Genomic DNA, 19999 nt, shown 5'->3' on the forward strand with positions numbered 1-19999 from the left:
TGACGCAGAATTAGCCGCTTCCAACAAGGCACGAGAGATTATTAGATTCGCGATGCTGCCTGCACAGATGCTGCAAAGTTACGGAGGTCTCTCTTATTCGTATCCGCGACGAGAAACAGGGTCGCGCGTCAAACGCGCGGGATATTAACCTTTGTACACGCGCGTATACCTCTGCACGGCATTTTATATATAATTTTTATCTCTTAAATGAGTATCGTAATGTAAAGAAAAAAATAACTTTGAATAATATTTTAAATAATATTATGTTTTATAATATTATTTAATAAAATATTATTATACGTTTATTTATAGCCACTGCATAAAAAAAAACAGGTGTGTTATACGCATGTACAAGCTCTTTTCAGTAAATGATACGACACGCAGCATAAAATTCAGTAACATCGCTGTGAATATTAAATGGTAATCACGATGAAAAATATATTTACGCTGCTCTTCGCTTCTCTTCCGCCGCAGTTAATTATTTTTCAGATTTATGTGTAAAAACAGAGGTGTATATTTTTCAGTTTTTCTAGTTTGTACGGTAACGTGATTGCAGATACCGCAAATAAGTTACGCCTCCACCAGCACGGAACTCTCGGACAAAGGCCGGTTCGAGTACTTCAGCAGGGTGGTGCCGCCGGATAATTTTCAGGCGCAGGCAATCGTCGAGGTGATCCATCTGCTTGGATGGAAATATGTTTCCACGGTTGCTGTAGAAGGCGAATACGGTGAGAAGGTAAGTGTAGCTGAATTTGCGAGAGGTAATACGAAATGTAAGAATGATCGTTGTTGACGTTTACTTGCAAAAGGAACGTTTCGAACTGTCCCTCATCGATTTTGACGAGCTTTGAATATGTTGTACAGTAGCGGAAAATAACAGACACGTATTTTTTTATTGGCTTCGAAGTATGTTAGAAATTGAAGCAACCCCTCGAAATAAATTCTACAGGTATATTTGATTACAAGTGAATGAAAAAAAATGTTTTAGACAAAAAGGTTACAATATTAAATAGTAACCACATAGGTATTATATATAGGTATTTATATATTTTAACATACTTTCACCCTTTAATGTTATTTTTGCAAAAATATAACACTAAAAAATCTAAATACATGATTAGGGGAGACCGGGGCGAAGTCGTCACCGGGGCGGAATCGTCATTGTAATTATCTCGAAATCTGTATGTTGTGTGAACTCGCCATTAATACTGTAAACGCGACTTATGGTGCCCACGTGACCAACGGAGTTTAGTGAAATTATGTGCCATGTTGTGATTCTTATCGAGACAAACGTGTTTTCGGAGGTCAAAAGTTAAATTTTTTGCGCGTCAAAAATTTGTAATATCTTAAATATTATTGTGTCTCCGAATCTCAAAGTAAGTGATTCTAAAGGAGTAATGCATGCTGAACACGAATCCAGTGAAGTTTTTTTATTTTCATTGATTTCTAATATTTTATGAGCGACCAAATTTGAAACTTGTGTCCGGGGCGAAGTCGTCACCAAGCCATATCATAGAGGCTTCGGGCAAAAATCAAAGTCAAAGAAGTAGCAGTGGTCGGATTCCGGCGAGGACTTGGATAATATGTGCTGTGTGTGCTCAGAGATGACAGAATAGAGCTACGAGAAACGTGCGAGCGTAGGGCACATAAGTGTGTGCGCTTTTCTTGTAATTATTTTCCGCTATTGTGTTTTTAATTAATGTTTTTATTTTTCTATTAAAAAATAATTAATAAAATGTATCCTATCGTTTTTTATGATCGGAATTATGAATTTTCAATTAAAAATTCAGCCTGAGAATGGAGTGACGACTCCACCCCGGCAATTTTGACATTTCAATTTTTGCACTTTTGTCGTTTTATCACACTATACCAGTTGAACAAAGCGACGTAGACCAAAAACTTCCGTATAAATTTTGTAGTCAAGGGTTCACTCTTTACAACGATATACCACATTTTACTAAAATTATTTGTTTTGTTGTTAAAAATCGGCACCAAAAAAATAGTGACGACTTTGCCCCGGTCTTCCCTACTTTTTTTATATACTTGACGGTTTCAGAGATATTCACTCGATAATCAAATATATGGAATTTCTCTCGAGGGGTTGTTTCAACTCCTAAACATGCTTCGAAGCCAATAAAAAGAGTACGTGTCTGTTATTTTTCGTTACTCTACAACGTATCCGAAGCCCATCAAACGTTTGGAACTGTCTTTCACTTCTCTTGTTAGATTCAATTATACGCACATTTTCCGTCTCAAAAAAATATATCCCATAACAGCAGAAAAGTATATCCAATAACAGCAGAATATGGTATTTTTTGTAAAAACGTCATACGATTTTTTCATTACTGCATTTCGCAAAAATATTTAGCAAAAAAATTATATTGATTAGGTATGTAATTATGTATGGAAATAATATAAAAATGCTTTTACATCGATTATTATTAATGATTTTATTAAATTTTTTACATGCATATTTGTACGTATCTATTATAAATATATTTCTTTTGAGGGATTATAATTGAATAGGTATTGCAATAACCACACGCACAGTAAATCCTTCACGTACGTATTTTACATGTTTCAAATTACGATTAAACTACCAAAATTCGAAATTTCCAGTTATTGCAATGTCATTTTTTGATTATTAAATATAGTTCTACTAAATCATGCTTTGACACAAATTATGTTTAAAATCTGCTATTATATCACTAATTGATAAAAATGAGATATTCACGTATAATATAAGATTTAATTGCATTCTTTCGTAAAATTGCGACGTACAATAACGTTAATGCTACGTTAAAAATAACAGTTATTATAACAATGATAATTATGATATGAGATTGTTATGTACGACCGCGTTAACAAGCGAAGATGAAACTAATTGCGCTATCAAGCGAGAAAACTTGATGTTAAAACGCTATCCGCCGCTTAAATTAGGCGATTAGTATGCGGCGGAGATTCCGCGTGAAGAGATTTACCGGAGTAATCCAATCTTACAAAAATTGCAGAAAGCAAAACTTTTTTTGGTCAGTATCCACGCTTCTTGAATTTTTCGTTCCTTAATTGCAAACTTTGTGGAAGAAATTAGTTAGGATCTATAAGATTTTAGCTAGAAAGATAAGGAAAAAATATGAATACGAGGGTCTTATTTTATTATCTTTCCATAAATATAAATTGATACTTAAAAAATTAAAGACGTGGGAAATAAAATTTTCTGAATTTAATATATTGAAAAGCAAAAAGCTAAAAGTACAGATTTTTAGATTTTTTACACCAGATAATTTTCAATGTTCAAATTTGTTTTTAATTAATCGCCAATTATTAGTGGTATATTTTATTACGAGTTTGAATAGACGCGTTTCTCCTAGTAATTGAAATTCCAATATTGTTCGATATTATTACCACGTAATGAACGAACGAGCAAATATAATAATTCAAGGGGGGTGCGATAACTCGTTAACCAGCAATATACCCATAATTTCTCCTGCGTTGAGGAACGCCACACAAGAATATATATATTCATATTCGCCGCGAACATTGATCGAGGTACGATTTTATGGCCCAATTATGCTAGTGAAATAGCCACCTTATGACGATTATGCTCGCGACAATGGTGTCTTCCGTGTCTCGGAACGTAGAAATTTGCCGACACGACGTTTGTGAATTTCCGCTCTTACGCTGCGCGCGCGCGCTCTCGGAATGACTCCAGACGGTATGATAGTAATTGCATTCCGAGCAATTAAACCGGTATCAGTGATCAGCCTAATTAATCATTATCAGGTATCATAATAGCTCGGCAATTACTTCAGCGTGAGTTAGTTCACTATGTTGATCTCGTTTCGAAATATCGAAGCCGCATAATTGTCAATCTATGAATGTGAAGTAAATTACACAGTAAATTAACTGACGTATTAACAGGGTATTTTACATAAAAGGATATATTTGTCTATATTTTAAACAATATACTATGTCGTTAAAATAGATATACCAAAGAAAGGGACTTCAATTTCGGCGAAATTCGCGGTTGTGTCAAGTATATAAGTACAGGAAAAATTAAAGTTTATAATATAACGAAATAAATAATTAAAATTTATAATAATCGGTAATGAATGCGCGGCCTTTTCGAAAATTTGAAAAAAATACATGAAACCGCTAAAACACAAAATACGATAGTGGTCAAGGAGATAATGAGACGCCTACATTTCCTTCTGGCTTTTAAGCTGAAATTTATGAGTCGTTTCTTTCGCTAAATGTTGGGCGCACAGCACAGCTGCGGCTGTTGCAAATGCGGTGCATATTTAAACGAGCATAAGCTCGCGTAAAACGATTACACCGAATATAGCTTCGTTAATGTCCTTACACCGACGCGGGATATAAAGTGCATAAGACGATTTATCGCAAATTAAAGAACGAGAAGTGCGGCGCGTATCGTACAAATTGGATCTGAAAAAGATCGCGATTAGAGAAAACTTTTTGCAACAATCGCGTGTTCTATTTCCAACTCTTATTTAAAATTTATTTTGCAATTAATAATAAGACTAATCATTAATTGAAAAAATATTTTGTTATTAAATTAAAGAAATTGTCCAGAAATAAAATCGTTCGTAATTTTAGGCCATCAGAGACGCAAAATCGTTCTTAGACGCAAATACGTATAATGTGGCTCGTAATACACCTTGAGATGTCTAAAAAAAGATCGGAATCGCGTAGAAATAGAAAGGAATAAGGTCAAGTGCGACCAATTGTTGAGGAAAGCGAGCTTTGTTAAGAAAATCGGCCGATAAGACAACATCTTGTCATAACAACTCAGTATTATTTCCCGAATAATTATATCGTTTATCTTTTTCTCTCTTTGTCAATCTTTTTCTTTATAGTACGCCAAATAAACTCGCAATGAGAATCAGATTGCATCTTTACATCGATATTTTTTAATTTTCTATCGCATTTCCTCGCTTGACTTCTTTCTACTTTTTTAAATTTTTCTTTTCTTGTGACATTGAGATTAATTTTCACCGGTTCATAGAAACATTAATTGGATCTTTTTGCTTAACTTCGCAATTAATTTGCCCGTAATTTTATTTTATTGCACGCACATTGAGATATATACCGTAAAGTTTCATTTTTTTGAGCCACTAAAAATAAAACGGTTTTTGCGAACTCGGAAAATTTACGCCAACACTTTTCGCATAACTGAGTGAATAGTACAGCAAAGTTGATTGTACTTGAATGTATTGTAACTGAAGAAGACTTAACTTTAATACAATTGTAACCTTTTATTTCACAGCGGGTGTCGGGTAGTCTCACCAATTTCCGCTTTCTTAGCTAATCACTCTTACGATAGACGATAAAAGAAAGTCTTAATCTTATAGAAAATTAGTTCCTGGTCATTGTCAAAGAAATAAGAGCTTTGCAGGCTCATTTATTGCAATGACATCGAATAACAGTAGACAGAAATTTGTAAATAAATAAGATACATTGGGAAATTAATGATTGCTCTAAGATTTACAGTTGTTATTTAATATTTTTTATAAAAATTAAAATATTTAATAAAGTTAAAAAATCAAATAAAGAGACAATTTTCTTGAATTTTTCTTTAAAGAAACTTCTGCAATAGACACGTATAACTAAATTTGTATTAATTTATGAAAAAGATAAATTTAAATAATCAAAAATTTAATTGATTGTATTAAGGAAAAAAAATTGTAGGTTAATGCAATATTATAATTAAAAGTTAAATAAGATTTAAATATAAAATAAAGTATAAGAACTAAATGTAAGAACTATAAGCTAATATTTTCAAAACATATATTATTAAAAAAGTACAAAAGGTAGTGATTCCGCATTCAGTCGATTTGGATAATCAGGATTCATGTAATCAACGTACTTTCAATCAAGGTACTGCATTTATTACCATGGAATATTAAAATCCACGATTCGGAATCGTGGAAATGTCGAGAATTATTGAACGGTATAATTATTGTAGCGCGGGTACGGATATTGCGAGGATGATTTTTCATCCGGCGCACCGTAATAAATTGTGACAATTTTTATTACGTCGTGAAACAGACGCCGATAACACCTGCGGTTGCAGTTCGGTGCGTCCCACATCTTTCTTCGGTCGTCTTTTCTTGTTTCCACCCACCACGTATACACAGCGGAAATATATCACGAAACATAGACGCTATCGCGAAGACAGACGAGCCCAGATCGACGTATCTATTTTGCGTGTATATACCATTCAGCGAGAAATGTGCGAGACAGGCAGAGCTCATCCTGGGTGATTGTCGCGTCGTATCTCGACGCTTCGACAATTGTACATTGGCAACTGCACGGATAGATTATGTCGATAGAGGAAATTTATAATGTTAACCGTGTTAAGTCCAACTAACTAAACCTCTCAATTCTCAATACGATATAACAAAATTTATTTGAATTGTTCGAAATCTAATTTAAGACTGTCAATAATTCAATATCGAATTGTCCCAAATCTCACAGAACTGCACTGCAAATTCTTTTGAATTTAAATTGAATCAGATTTTATTCAAGATTTACATTTGAAATTGATACAATATTTGTTTACTTAGCATAAAATGTAAAAAAAATGAATAAACTGCGAAATAAACTTCTCTTGTAAAAATGTAAAAGACTCTCTGAGAGTGCAGAAACTTACCGCTGCCTTACATTTTCTTCATGCACCACGAACAACAGCCTGCTACTTAATGGCCGCGATATCTCATGCAAATTTCGTGGATTTATCGTCAATGATAAATGAGTATGTAAATATATGAGCCGGTAGATGCGCCTCAGACATCGTATTTTTCGCCTGTATTCCAATTGTTTGGCAAGAAAACAGACTCGCACGTATACTATCGCTAAAATTCGATTTCTCATTGGATGGACGGGCAATTTATTTGCGGCTGAAACTCTATTTTCAGGGCATCGCCAGTTTCATTGCCCTCTCGTCGGAGTACAACATCTGTGTCGCAGTCAGCGAGAAGATCCTGAGAAACGCCAAGACTGAGGACTTTGATAGAATAATTGAACGGCTGAGCTCGAAGCACAACGCCAGGGGAGTCATAATATTCGTCGACGAGGATAACATAAGGTGAGGGATTTAATCTCGAGTACGCCTTCGTTGTATTTAAATAAGGTCGTCACTACATAAAATATATGATGTGAGGAAAAAGCGCGCGATTGTTGAAATCTGCGTCGCATGAAAAATGCGGAGTACTCGCGCTTTATTTATTTTCTTTTTTCGCATACACAGCAGAAAAATGGAATTACTGGACTGCGAGAGGAATGATTTTTTTTTACTTTTTCTACCGTTGCGTTTTATATTGGGAGAAACGTTCTCAAACATCGAACAAATTATAGTTTTTGTGTAACTTATTTTTACTATATAACGTTCCCGCTGTACTCGTTAAATTAAGGAAACGCGTATCCGACGCAAAAATTGAGAAAATAAAAATATTGAAACGTGTATAATTTTAACGTAAAAACGTATTTTTAATATATATATTTAAATTAAAAAATGCAATCTTTTATTAAAAATGCAAACTGCGTTTGACGGTACATTAAAAAACTGCGTTTCACAAAAGCAAGGAAATTGTGGACATGAAGTAAGGAATATTAAACAATAATAAAGTAAAACAAGACCGATGTAGTATACAATTAGAGATATTGCCATTTAAGGTCCGTGCTGGATCTTGGTGGTCTAATAATAATATTCTGCGAATTTTGTATATTTTAATCTTGAAAGGCTCAAATGATTAAAAATGAAACATATATAAAGAACGGCATAATGTATATTTTTTCTAAATTCAGTAAACTGATTTTTTATTGATCTTTAAAGCACAGCTCTTTATTGTCAGTAAATCCACACATTCAAATCGATAATCGATTTTCCTTTTTGATGCTAATAATTGCTAATATTGTTTATATACGTCGCCTGTAAAAAGATGTTTTTCCTACTATTAACCGGTTATTGCGATAAATATCACCAATACCTCAATGGTCGAATTGGTAAAGGAATTGGAAAGGAAAACTCAGGTTTAAAGATCTGGCTGGGATAAATATTTTTCGCAATAAATTCTTTACAGTAATTTAAGAAAAATGTTTATTAGCGTCATAAAGTTAAATCGAGTATCGATTTAAATATGTGAATTCACTGTTTCAACAAAAAGCTGTGTTTTAAAGACCGACAAAAAATCGGCGCGCAGTTACTGAGTTAAAAAAAAGTATACAAAATTTATAGAATATTATTATATTAAGCTACCAAGATCCAGCCCGGTCCTTAAATGTCAATTTCTTTAATTGATGTAATAATATATAAAGAATGTATAAAGAATAGTAATTTAAACTATTATTTTTGAAACAATTAATATCACATTTTATGATCGATTTAACCTCGATCATGCATATTTGAACAGCCACAACGCAGTCGAGCAGCGAAATTTGCCCCAAATTCCTATGTCAAAATCTGGTACATAATGACGTAATATTGGCGGATAACGTGGGACGTGTAATTTCCGATTATCCTAAGATCTAATGCGATATCGGTAGAAACAATATTGAATTAGGAAGTCGGCAGCCGTAATTAGGAACGGGCCGCTCGAACGCACATGCGTTCGCCGCGTTTGTATATGTTCTAAGCTATATAATTACGACTATAATTAAATATCATGGTGACGACGAAACGTCGCATTACGGCAACGAGCTTTATTCAACTTTTGCGTAATCAACGTAGGAAAACAACTGTGCGAACGGACGGGTGTCGAAACAAAAGGTAAAAAGAATTTTAGAATTCTGCGCTACGTGTAGGAACTTTTACGATCCAGCGAAAGAGGGACATTCTCTCTCTACCATTCCAACGCGATTTAATATTATTCTCTTTCCATATATAATCATTATCAGATTAAACAGATTTCTGTTTTTCCAGAATGATGTTTCTCAAAATAAAATTGTCGAATGAAACTTTGAGATAAAAATCTAACACTCGGATCTGCGTGTTCAGAGACTGAAGCGTTGGATTTTTGAAAACGGTCGTGCATTTCAACGACGACAGTTAAAAGCGAATCGGGGCGTAACCGAGCGGACGAGATAAGAGGACGGCGATTAATCTCGCGTTCTATAAAGTCGATACTAGCTTTTAAAGCTAGACAGAAGATGAACGAAGGCGAGCGTACGACCAATTCGCTCGCGCTGGTAATTCAAAATTCTGGCTATACAATTTGATTGAAAAGAGGAGCACACGGACGTCGTCGTAGCTAAATAATCTACTATTAAAGTCAATGCGGTAAAATCGACGTTAAAATCGTGGTGATAATAATGGCTATGATTTGTTACTGGGGTTTTTTTTTTACATTTTCATCAATAGTTTTTTTTTCTTCCTGAAAGTTATAAGTAAAACGTATCATTTTTAAACACAAATTTTCATAAAAAATTTGATAATGTTAACAATAAAAGTATATGATCTTTACTATATTTATATACAATTTTTTTAATACACATTGTTTTATAAAATTCCTTCTATAAACTCGATTCAAGTGATTAATGCATGATTAATTATTTTCTGCGCGATACGAGCAATTTTGTAACATTTTTAAATAAAATTACGCATTTACTGAATTAAACGGTTTGATCGTTTGGAATATGTAGTACGTTTGTTGCCAGGCTATATTTAAGTAAATATCGACTTTTATCTCGATATTTTCAGGGAAGCTTTTTAATGCAGTCAAAACAAAAACATGAGATCCAAAAACATTTTGTTTATATTATTTTCCTGGACATAATAATAATCACTCTACGTTTTGCGTCAGTCTCACACACAACATCATACAGATGAGAGGCCTTTGGCTGATTGTTAGAATCTTTTTTTATCACATTGACCACTTATGTAAGTTTCAATCTTTCATTCATTTTTATTTATATTTTGCCTCTGGTTAGTCATTTTGTTTTTTTGTATTTCATATAGTGACCAATGGGTCGGTTTACACATCACATTGGACTTATTTTAAACATGGAACTTCAATTTCGCGCTTTTACCAACGACGAAAATTTTTATAACTTTTTATTGATTGTGACTTATAATTTTTTTTTATAACTACACTGTTAATCACCGTTAACATTTGACTTCCATATTTAAGATTGACCATCAGTCATTGTTTCTCAATCTCTGTTTCGACATAATGCGTTTGACAAATTAATTTAATTATGACTTTTATGACTTTAATTTTATATTTCTACGTAATCTTTCCTTATTCCTCTTAATGTAATATCGATTTAACTCAGAACGAAGACTAAGTCAGTTGGAACGTAAACGATTGTTATTTTTATTTAATAAATTTTATATTTAAACCAACATCTATTTTTGCTTTTGCTCGAAAATTGGCTGTGTAATTCATAATTTAGCTTTGGTATTATCAAGCGTATGTGTTTTATTTTTATTGTTAAGTAAATATCGTTGATCTTTTACTAAAATCCATTTTAGTGACCCTCTTTCAATTAATGATTACCAAAGCGATGGAATAAAATAAACGAATGTAAAATTAATCGTCGGACGACATCAACGAAAAACCACATTGTTAATCATTCATACGGTAATAGCGACGCGAATGCGTACCATGATATATTCGCGCACACGCACGTCCATCGCATTTCATTCGCAATCCCTTATAAGCTATCGTTCAAATCCCGCTGGAAAATCATTCATTATGGAGACAACTGTGACCTAAAGCAGCGCGCAATTGCAAATTTTGATTATAATTACACCGTCACGTCGTTGCGGCGCTTAACACACGCAAACTGAAAATCTATTTTAATCAATTATTAAGCGACAATGATGACGAACGCAATTATTACGATTCGCGACGTTATACAGAAATTTCATTAAGAAATGTCACAGTAGGTATTCTTGCATTTCTATCATAGTACTTCATTACAGAAAAGCATTCTTTCATTATATTGCATTTCCCAACATACCATACCATACCTCTTTAATTCTTTTATCGTCGGTATATATTCGGTTAATTGAGCCATTGAGTAGACTGATGTCAGTCATACATGTACATCAGAAATAAAAAAATGTTGTTAAGTCCTTAATGCAATTTAGAAAAATCTAGCTAAAATTCTATTTTATCATAATTCTTTTTCTGCAGTCGTGAAAAAAAAGTTGAAAACAAGCTCCTGCTGTAAAAGTGTTTTATATCATGCCAGTAATTAAATATTACACTCGTAAAATTAAGCATTATAAATACATTAAAAGTATTTTTAAAATGTATTATAAATAAATATTATTTATTATTACTTACTTATGTCGAGACTATAACGAATCATCATAAAGCTAAAGAAAATTTAGCAGAAATATGATGTTTCTCTTCCGTGTCCGTCGGAATGCACGTCGTGTTTCAATTTTTTTCTCCTCGGAAAGTCCCGATCTATTTGATTATAAGATGTATCCTAACATAGAATGTTATTGGAAAGTTTCTCGCAATGTTGAAAATGGTTGCCGCGCGCGCGGTGACCAAGTTCTCGACGATACCGAATGGCTTGCAATGTCGAGCAAATATTGGAAAGTAAGCAAAACGTGAGAGAAACCGTGCCTCGAAGAGTCGAAAACTAAACATAAGTTCGTCCCAACTGTGTGCGACTGCGATCGGACTTTTGCGTGACGTATTTTTACTGGAACAAGCAGACTGCTCGATTCAGTTGCTTTAACTATAAGTGACAAGAGAGGAAACGTAGAGGAAAAAAATCACGTAATCAACACAATATTACGCGTCGAAAACTTCCATTATTATCTATCAAGTTTATTAGTCTAGTAAAAAAAAATTTCCCTTTACAAGCCCAAAGCTTTAGGTATTAGATCGAGTTTCGTATTCGAGTTAGTATTTACCTAAAAAATATAGTACATTGCACTCGTAACTTACTGCAGAATTATTGCAATTAAATATTGCTTCTTTTATTATCTAATCGTTTCAAACCATGTATTTCAAAATAAATTTTTTTATCTAGTTGCAAATAAAACAGCCAGTTCTGTGTAGAATCTCGTAGTATTAATTTAAAAATATAGTTGTAATTAGATTTACACTAAAAAATTTATTTTCATTTGTTTATGTCAAATTTCTACAACGTAAAACAATAATAAAAGTGTAAAATCGTTATAATTTGTTGAAATTAAAACCATTTTAAAACTTGTTTTAAACAAAAATGTTAAAATACTTATATATATATATTTACTATATGCAAAAGTGCCCACCGCACTTGGTCTAGCAGTGACAAGTTTTTTACGAGAGTCGTTCAAGTCAAACCGGAACTTTTAAGAGTATGAAATAACAGAATGCATTTATAGAAGTAAAAACTACATTTATTTTTCGATACGTACAGTCCCCGAGTCCCCTGCGACATTTATGCACTTATGCCCCAGCGTTTCATTAATGCGTGGATACCAGTAGTAGCATAAAAAGATTTGTCTGTACGCCGCCGGAGATCGAACAGTGTGTTTTACCTCGTCGTCAGTTCTGAAATGCTGGTCTCCCAAGCAGTTTTTTAAAGGTCCAAAAAGATGAAAATCGCTCCGGAGCGAGGTCTAGACTATAAGGAGGACGAGACAATGTCTTCCAGCCAAATTCCAATAATGTGCGAGTAGTGCGATGGACAGATATGATGTACGGCCATCTTTAAATCGTTTGCACCATTCAAATGCTTTACCACGGCTAATTGCCTCATCATCGTACTTGAAGTTTTCTGTAAATATCCGTCGGTTTCACGCCTTTATTCACAAGAAACTTTATAATAATTCACTGTTTCGTATATGCGTTAACACTGTTGTCCGCCATTTTGCATAACTGATTATTAATTAATACGAGAGAAGTGCGCCGCATACACTAAATGTGACTTTTACCACCAAATGGTACAAATAAACATTTTTTTGGGGCGACGACCAAACTATGTAATCACTGAATTTTTAGCTTTGCGCTGCAATATCTCCGCTCATAGCGCATGTAGGACAAAAATAAAGACAGTTTTATTATATATTTTCTCCATCAACTTTTTATCGAGCCTACTCAGAATCCAATCAATTCAGCCGTTACAACGATACGATAAGTCGCGTGCAGTCTCAACTTGTGTTGCGCGAAAAGATATACCGGTCTCGCGGCTCTTTCGCTCACGCGTACACTTGGCACGAGACACCACCGTGTCTCTTGATGCATAATACAAACACGTAATGCAAACACGTAATGCAATAAAATTTTCCGCTGCATATCTTAAGCAATATATGTATAATACTATTATAGCGGAATCTCTGGAAATTCTCCAGAAACTTGCAACTTTTTGTCACTCGATATAGTTTCACTCTTTGCGTCCATAAAGATAAATTATGACAATCGTCTCGTTCATAAACCTAATTTAATGCTTCTTGGCGACGCACCAATAGTCTTTGAATTTATTGGCAATGAAAGGTTTAGAGATTTTCTCGTCTCTAACAGAATTTTTATTTTTGGATTTAACTGCAAAGGCGCTTACGTCCGAGACTTTAAAAAAACTTTAATATAATGTAATAATATTCAATATAAGTATTACATTTTAAACATAATATTTTCAAAGTAAATATATCGACTTTAAAAACAACTTCTAAAGCAAAGAGAAAACTTGAAATGATATATCTATAATATGTATATAAAACTTCATTTTTACAAACGGTAAAACTATTTGTATTTATTCCTTGTTAAAGCTGACAAATACCGTAATATTTAAATTTTGCATTGTATATTTTATGCCATCGTTTCTCTATATAACGAGAACGAAAAACGCGGAGTTACGGGTTAACGAGTTACTCCCGCGGTGAAATAATAATCCGGCTTCCGTTTCGGTTTCTAATCAATCATACATATATAACCATATTACGCGACGTCTATTATCAAACTTTATCAGCTCTATTTTCGTTATTCGGAACATTGCACGTTATCTATATGCACATATTGTTTCATATTGCGAACACCTAGTTAAAATAATGTAAAAAAATAAATTAATTTATTATATATATGTCGCAAAGATTTTGTGCAATTCATTATTTTGCAAAATCCCTATAAAATCCATAAAAAACTAGGATATTGTAAATAAGTTTATATTTATATTTATAAATCTATTAGATTTATATTTATATCAATAATTTTTTTTTATTCCACAATATCCCAGTTTTTGTAGATTTCTTTAGAGATTTTGCACAAAAAACGAATTACACGAAATTTCTGCGACATATATACAGTATACATATAAATATTGATTGATAACACTGCTAATTATTTTTATTATTATTATGATCGGCGAAACTTCCGAAAACGTCCATGCTCAGATTTAGATGAAACTTTGTGAATAGGTTCCTTTTAGATAGAAAACACATATACTAAAAGGATTTTTTGCGACTCCAAAGTTTAGCAACTTTTTTAACATTTTTAACTTACTGCCTCCGCACATACATTTTCCACGCAAAACAAACCAAAACAGCTCTCAAGTAATGTAAACAACCATAAAATCATACACAAAATACAAATATATTAGTTTATATACAAAACAAATAAAAAAATTAGCCGGGCCGGGCCGGGCCAAGTGTATGCGTGAACTATTTCGGGACTACCGCACCTCTCCCGAAAGCACGGGGGGGGGGGGGGTGCGTGAACCTCGGTTCGCGTGGAAAGTGTATGCGTGAACTATTTCGGGACTACCGCACCTCCCCCGAAAGCACGGAGGGGGTGTGCGTGAACCTCGGTTCGCGTGGAAAGTGTATGCGTGAACTATTTCGGGACTACCGCACCTCCCCCGAAAGCACGGGGGGGTGTGCGTGAACCTCGGTTCGCGTGGAAAGTGTATGCGTGAACTATTTCGGGACTACCGCACCTCCCCCGAAAGCACGGGGGGGGGGTGTGCGTGAACCTCGGTTCGCGTGGACAGTGTATGCGTGGAGGCAGTATAGGTTCCGCCCCCCTGCGGGGGGCTCCACTTTTTTCGGTAAAGCAGAGTATACAGCAGAGTATATAAACTAATATATTTGTACTTTGTGTATGATTTTATAGTTGTTTACATTACTTGAGAGCTGTTTTGGTTTGTTTCGCGTGGAAAATGTATGTGCGGAGACAGTAAGTTAAAAATGTTAAAAAAGTTGCTAAACTTTGGAGTCGCAAAAAATCCTTTTGGTATATGTGTTTTCTATCTAAAAGGAACCTATTCACAAAGTTTCACCTAAATCTGAGCATGGACGTTTTCGGAGTTACAGCCTTATGATCAACAGGTTATATGAATTTATTCTACTTATGGTTTTGTTATATTATTTTACTTATTCTTTCATAAGTTTTCGTATTTGTTCTTTTATATTATTTCTTTCCCTCTCCCTCCCCCTCCTTTCTCTCTTTTTCTCTAAAAAAAAAGGAAATTACTATTCTAGAATATAACAAACATCTATTTTACCTATACTAACACCTGTCATAATTTTTTATTTTTATTTAAAGGTATTTTTCTTTTTTCCAATCTCGACACCATTATTAATCTCCGCGGGACTTTTCTGAGCTTTTCACGCGACGATTGTCTCGCGAAATTTTCTGATGTTTTTAATATCTGGAAGAAAAACTCAGTGTCTCGCGTTGTGCGGTCTTATATACGCTTTGAGAAAGCTGCAGCGCGCTTTATTTCTTCGCCGTAAGAAGAAATAAATGCAAAAACAGCCTGATATTCATCGTGCAATCCCTGGTCGCTTTGAACTGCACAAAGAAACCAGCGCCGAATTAAATGTCGAGTAGCTGCGACGGGCAGTTGCAAGAATGCATTTCTCACCCGCGTCGATAACAGGGAAATAATGGAGGTTTCGCTGCTTGTACGATATGCAAGAAACACTTTACGATAAAACATACCAAGCTCTTGCAGTTGATATAGAAACTGTAGCAAGATAAGCTAACGTTCATCAAAAAGGAATAAAACAGAGTGGAGATTAAAAAGAAAAAAATAAAGACGTATATTATTTCTGTACACTCATTATACATATAATAATTATAGGGAATTCATTTCTATAAAAAATTAATAAAGGAAAGTTTCCTATTAGATATCGAGTTCATTTTGTGTGACCGGAAGTCTATGATGGGCAGAATTTAAAAATAATGTAATGAATTTAATGAATGTTATAAATACATGTAATGAATTTTCCACTAAATAGATTTTATCCCAAGGGCAATAAGTCCATGGTGGAATTAACAGATGGGACCTATATTAGTTTAGCAGAAAATCCCGCTATCTCATACTCTAGGAACCTATCTCATAATAAAAGACTCCTCTGTGTACTCTAAACATCTGTAGAAAGAAATTAGTTTTATATTCTTCTTGAAAAAGACATTTCCCTCGAAGAGGAAATCGTTATGGATTTGATAATTCAGTTTACCTATTTCTTTTTACACGCGTAATCGTGCAGAATAGATTTAAATAATCCTGTGTAAAACGTCACTCTCAGCAAATTTTGCACTAAAAATTACATTTTCCAGTAGTCGTCAGCGTAAAAGTGGATAACTTGATGGGTGCTCTTTACGTAACATGTAGATACACGTATTCGCGTATCAAGTAGCATCTCGACACATTAACAAGCAGTGCTTGAAACTCTAGTGGATCGTTTAGATTTAGTAACCGTATGGAGAGGCTGTCTCGTAGTCGCCTGGATGTCTCGTGGTCTCCTAAATACAGGCGAACTTGTGATTCTTCGGGGGAAAGAAGAATAAATAGAAAGACAAAGTATTGTTTTACAATAAATCTTTATTCAAGATTTTTATATAAAGTTTGTATAAATTCTATTCTCTACGGAAAAGAATTCGAAAAATATTTAAAAGTTACTTTTTTTTAAAGAAAACTTGAGATTATTATGCCGGTTAACTATATTAAGGTTGACAGTTTTCTTCAAGATATTTTATAAGATATATTTTATTATATAAAAAGGTCCATTTATCTCTTAAAATAACCATATCTTCAGTCGCAAGTATCATATATCAATAGCGAATAATTTATCTGACTTGGCAGATCGGATATATTAATTAAAACGCGTGCCGAGAACGATTTTTATTTTATTTTCTTCGGGCATCAATATTGCAACAAAATTGTCTTGCATGCTTTCCCCCCTCCCTCCTTGACATCCCATGACGTACGAGACGCTCCTTCTCTGCCGCTTCATTTTTCCTATTTCGTAAATGTCGATGCTGCGAAATTGTTCGGCTCGATTCTTCTTTTTCGTGGCCGCGCGAGTGACATAAATGCGAACAAAACGCGAGGAAGCATGCATAGGCGACTTGATTCCAGCTTAACCGCTTCAGCAGCGATTCGCAAAATGTTCGCCGACGTGCTCTTCCTGCGCCGTGACGTGTAAGTCCATCGAAATCGTGATGTATGACCTTTCTTGTCAGTTATTTTCCATTTTCCTTGGTTATCGAGAGAGACGATCACGGGTAATCGGTATCTTACACGTGTTGCGCATGTCAGTTCAAAGACGACATGTATTTCAACCCTCTAGTCCGCGTCGCGTTCTCGGGGATTTGCTCCGTGTGAAACTTCTGATTAACGTTAAACGCCGCGCCGGAGACTTGTACGCTCAAGAACTTTCCCGCCACTGCGCTGCGAACGCAGACAACTCGTGATTAGTTTCCCCAGGAACAACGATCAAGCGAAGGCGGCACGCAAAGAATTAATGGTATCTGCGGCATTTCGAAGTTTCGCCATGAAAATTTCTTAGAATTAGATCTCATATTGCTCCCGCTGCGCTGCCTTCTCAGTTTTTCTACAAATATATCGCCATAAATTTATAATCGCCATTGTGTTTATCGTCTTGTACATAAAAAGTATATCTATTTGTCTATTTTATTCAATTTGCATCTTGTGTACGTGATACCTGTTACTTATTACTCAAATATTTTTTCTTATTACTTGTATCATCATTTTGCAAGTACCTATTATTTTTTTTTTAGCCCATCTTTACTTTCTAAACCTTATAGAATGGTTTTGCCACTAATCTATTAGTAATTAGAGTGATTGCGATAGTTACTTCAAAAGAGAGAGTTGTCACTCTAATTTGAGTAGATGCAGGTACTCATAAGGTAGGAGTGAATTTGTCACTCAAATTTTTAGAGCGGCTACTCTACTGGAGTGATACAATCTCACTCTAAAGCTATAGTGAATCACGATTTACTAAAGATCGACTGATAAATGACTCTAACAGAGTGAAATTTTCCACTCAAAATTGTAGAGTGACATAATTCACTCCTATACACTGACCTGCACTCGAAAGGAGAGCCCTTTCACTCAAATGGAATGCGATTTCACTCCAACTTATATAACGCAACTTTTCTCTTTCTCAAAGTAACGAATTACTCGAAATGCACAGGCTCAATTTTCACTTTTCGTTTTGCATTTCATTTGTTTTGAGTGACATTTCACTGTTCGACTATTAGAGAGTATTCTATTGTTCAAAACAAAGCATGTAAGCTAGAAGCATAGTTAAGTACAAAGTTAGTTTACTGGCACGTGTGACATTTATTCGACTTACACTCCGCATTCTGAACGGTTCACTTGGCGACATGCGGCGCGTTTCACATGTGCATCGTGTTGCCCGAGCGAAAATTTGTCCTAATCGATCAGAACTTCGTTCATCCACCGGATGCTTTCCGACGAAGGGAGGAAAGGGATTTCCGGCCAGCATCGTCGACGCACGAAGCGTCGAGATTTCTCTCTTCCTCTCCCTCTCCCCCCTCTGTTCTTTCTCTTTCTCTCTCCCTCTCCCTCTCTTCTCTCTCTTTCTCTCTTACCTGCTACCCGATTGATGTATCGAACGGAAAATTTTTTCCCTTCTCGAAAGAAAGGCTCGGCTGTCTATTTAAAGCGAGGCGGGACTTTATTGCACATTCAAGAGGAAACGATACATTATCGAGCAACCACCTAACATGGTATACCTTGGAGCCGCGCCACCGGCCAACGGTGCTTCCGCGAGCAATGAAATTTTTGGCAAACCGCCAAAAGCCTGGAAGAAACGTTGGAGTCGACGTCGAAAAAACCTGGGAAATGTACCTCCCCACATAACCCGTGTTATTCCCGGCCACCATACGTTAATAGAGAGAACGTCGTTTACTCTTTAAAGGTTTTTTTTTATTATGGTAACTTAGCTCGATGAAAGAATGGCCTTTTCACCGAAAGAGATCGTAGGTAGATAGAACCAACCAAAAAAAAAACATTAAACCAAAAGGCAATTCTATTATTAGCCACGATTCCACTCTGGTTTCATAAAGGAGAAGAATTTTATGAGAATTTTATCCTTTTATCGTGCAATTCAGCAAGATATCCATAATTAGATGCTTATTTTATTTCCTCAATTTAAATCTTTAATTTTTTAAATAACATTATGCACATTATTCAAGTAATTTTAAAATTATTTTTATAGTTTCTTTAACGTATAGATTTTTTAATAAATTTAGCATCAATTTTTTCTTGATAAGAATTTAATATGACACTCCATTTTTTTCACAACTTATAATTATCTTTATAAGAACGTTTAACTATCTTTATAAAAACGAGACTTTATGTAGTAATTCTTTTAAATAAGTAAAATCTGAAATTTTTTTATGAAACGTAAAATTGTATATACTCGTACATAAAAATTTATTATATTAATATTAAAAGCTTATAAAAAAGTAGCATAAAGTTTATAAGCTATATAAAAGCTCATGAGAGAATTGACAGCTTGTCACATTATTACTGAAAATAAGATCAGAGTCAATCTGTGCACTGTTAAATATTAAAGGAAAAAATTTAAACCATGCAATACCTTGAGATAAATAACATTTTGTTATTTAACTACCACGAGTGTGTGTGTCAAAATTTATTATTTTAACACAAAACAGTATTATTTTAACTCCATTTATATAGTTAAATTATCATTGTTTTAGTTAAATTAACGGCATATTAAATAGGAGTAGTGACGACC

The 19999-nt window shown here is 34.4% G+C and overlaps 1 protein-coding gene across 2 annotated transcripts in view; it reads left to right on the forward strand.

Moving 5' to 3' along the window:
• Positions 1-19999, forward strand: part of LOC139812733 (metabotropic glutamate receptor 8) — a 176442-nt gene that overhangs the window by 108056 nt on the left and 48387 nt on the right. For both annotated transcript variants that reach the window (XM_071777814.1, XM_071777805.1), the window contains exons 5-6: positions 557-736; positions 6939-7108. In XM_071777814.1, the coding sequence (XP_071633915.1) occupies positions 557-736; positions 6939-7108 (350 nt within the window). The remainder of the gene's footprint in view (positions 1-556; positions 737-6938; positions 7109-19999) is intronic.

The sequence above is a fragment of the Temnothorax longispinosus genome, chromosome 1 (genome assembly GCF_030848805.1).
Source record: "Temnothorax longispinosus isolate EJ_2023e chromosome 1, Tlon_JGU_v1, whole genome shotgun sequence".
Classification (NCBI taxonomy): Eukaryota; Metazoa; Arthropoda; class Insecta; order Hymenoptera; family Formicidae; genus Temnothorax; species Temnothorax longispinosus.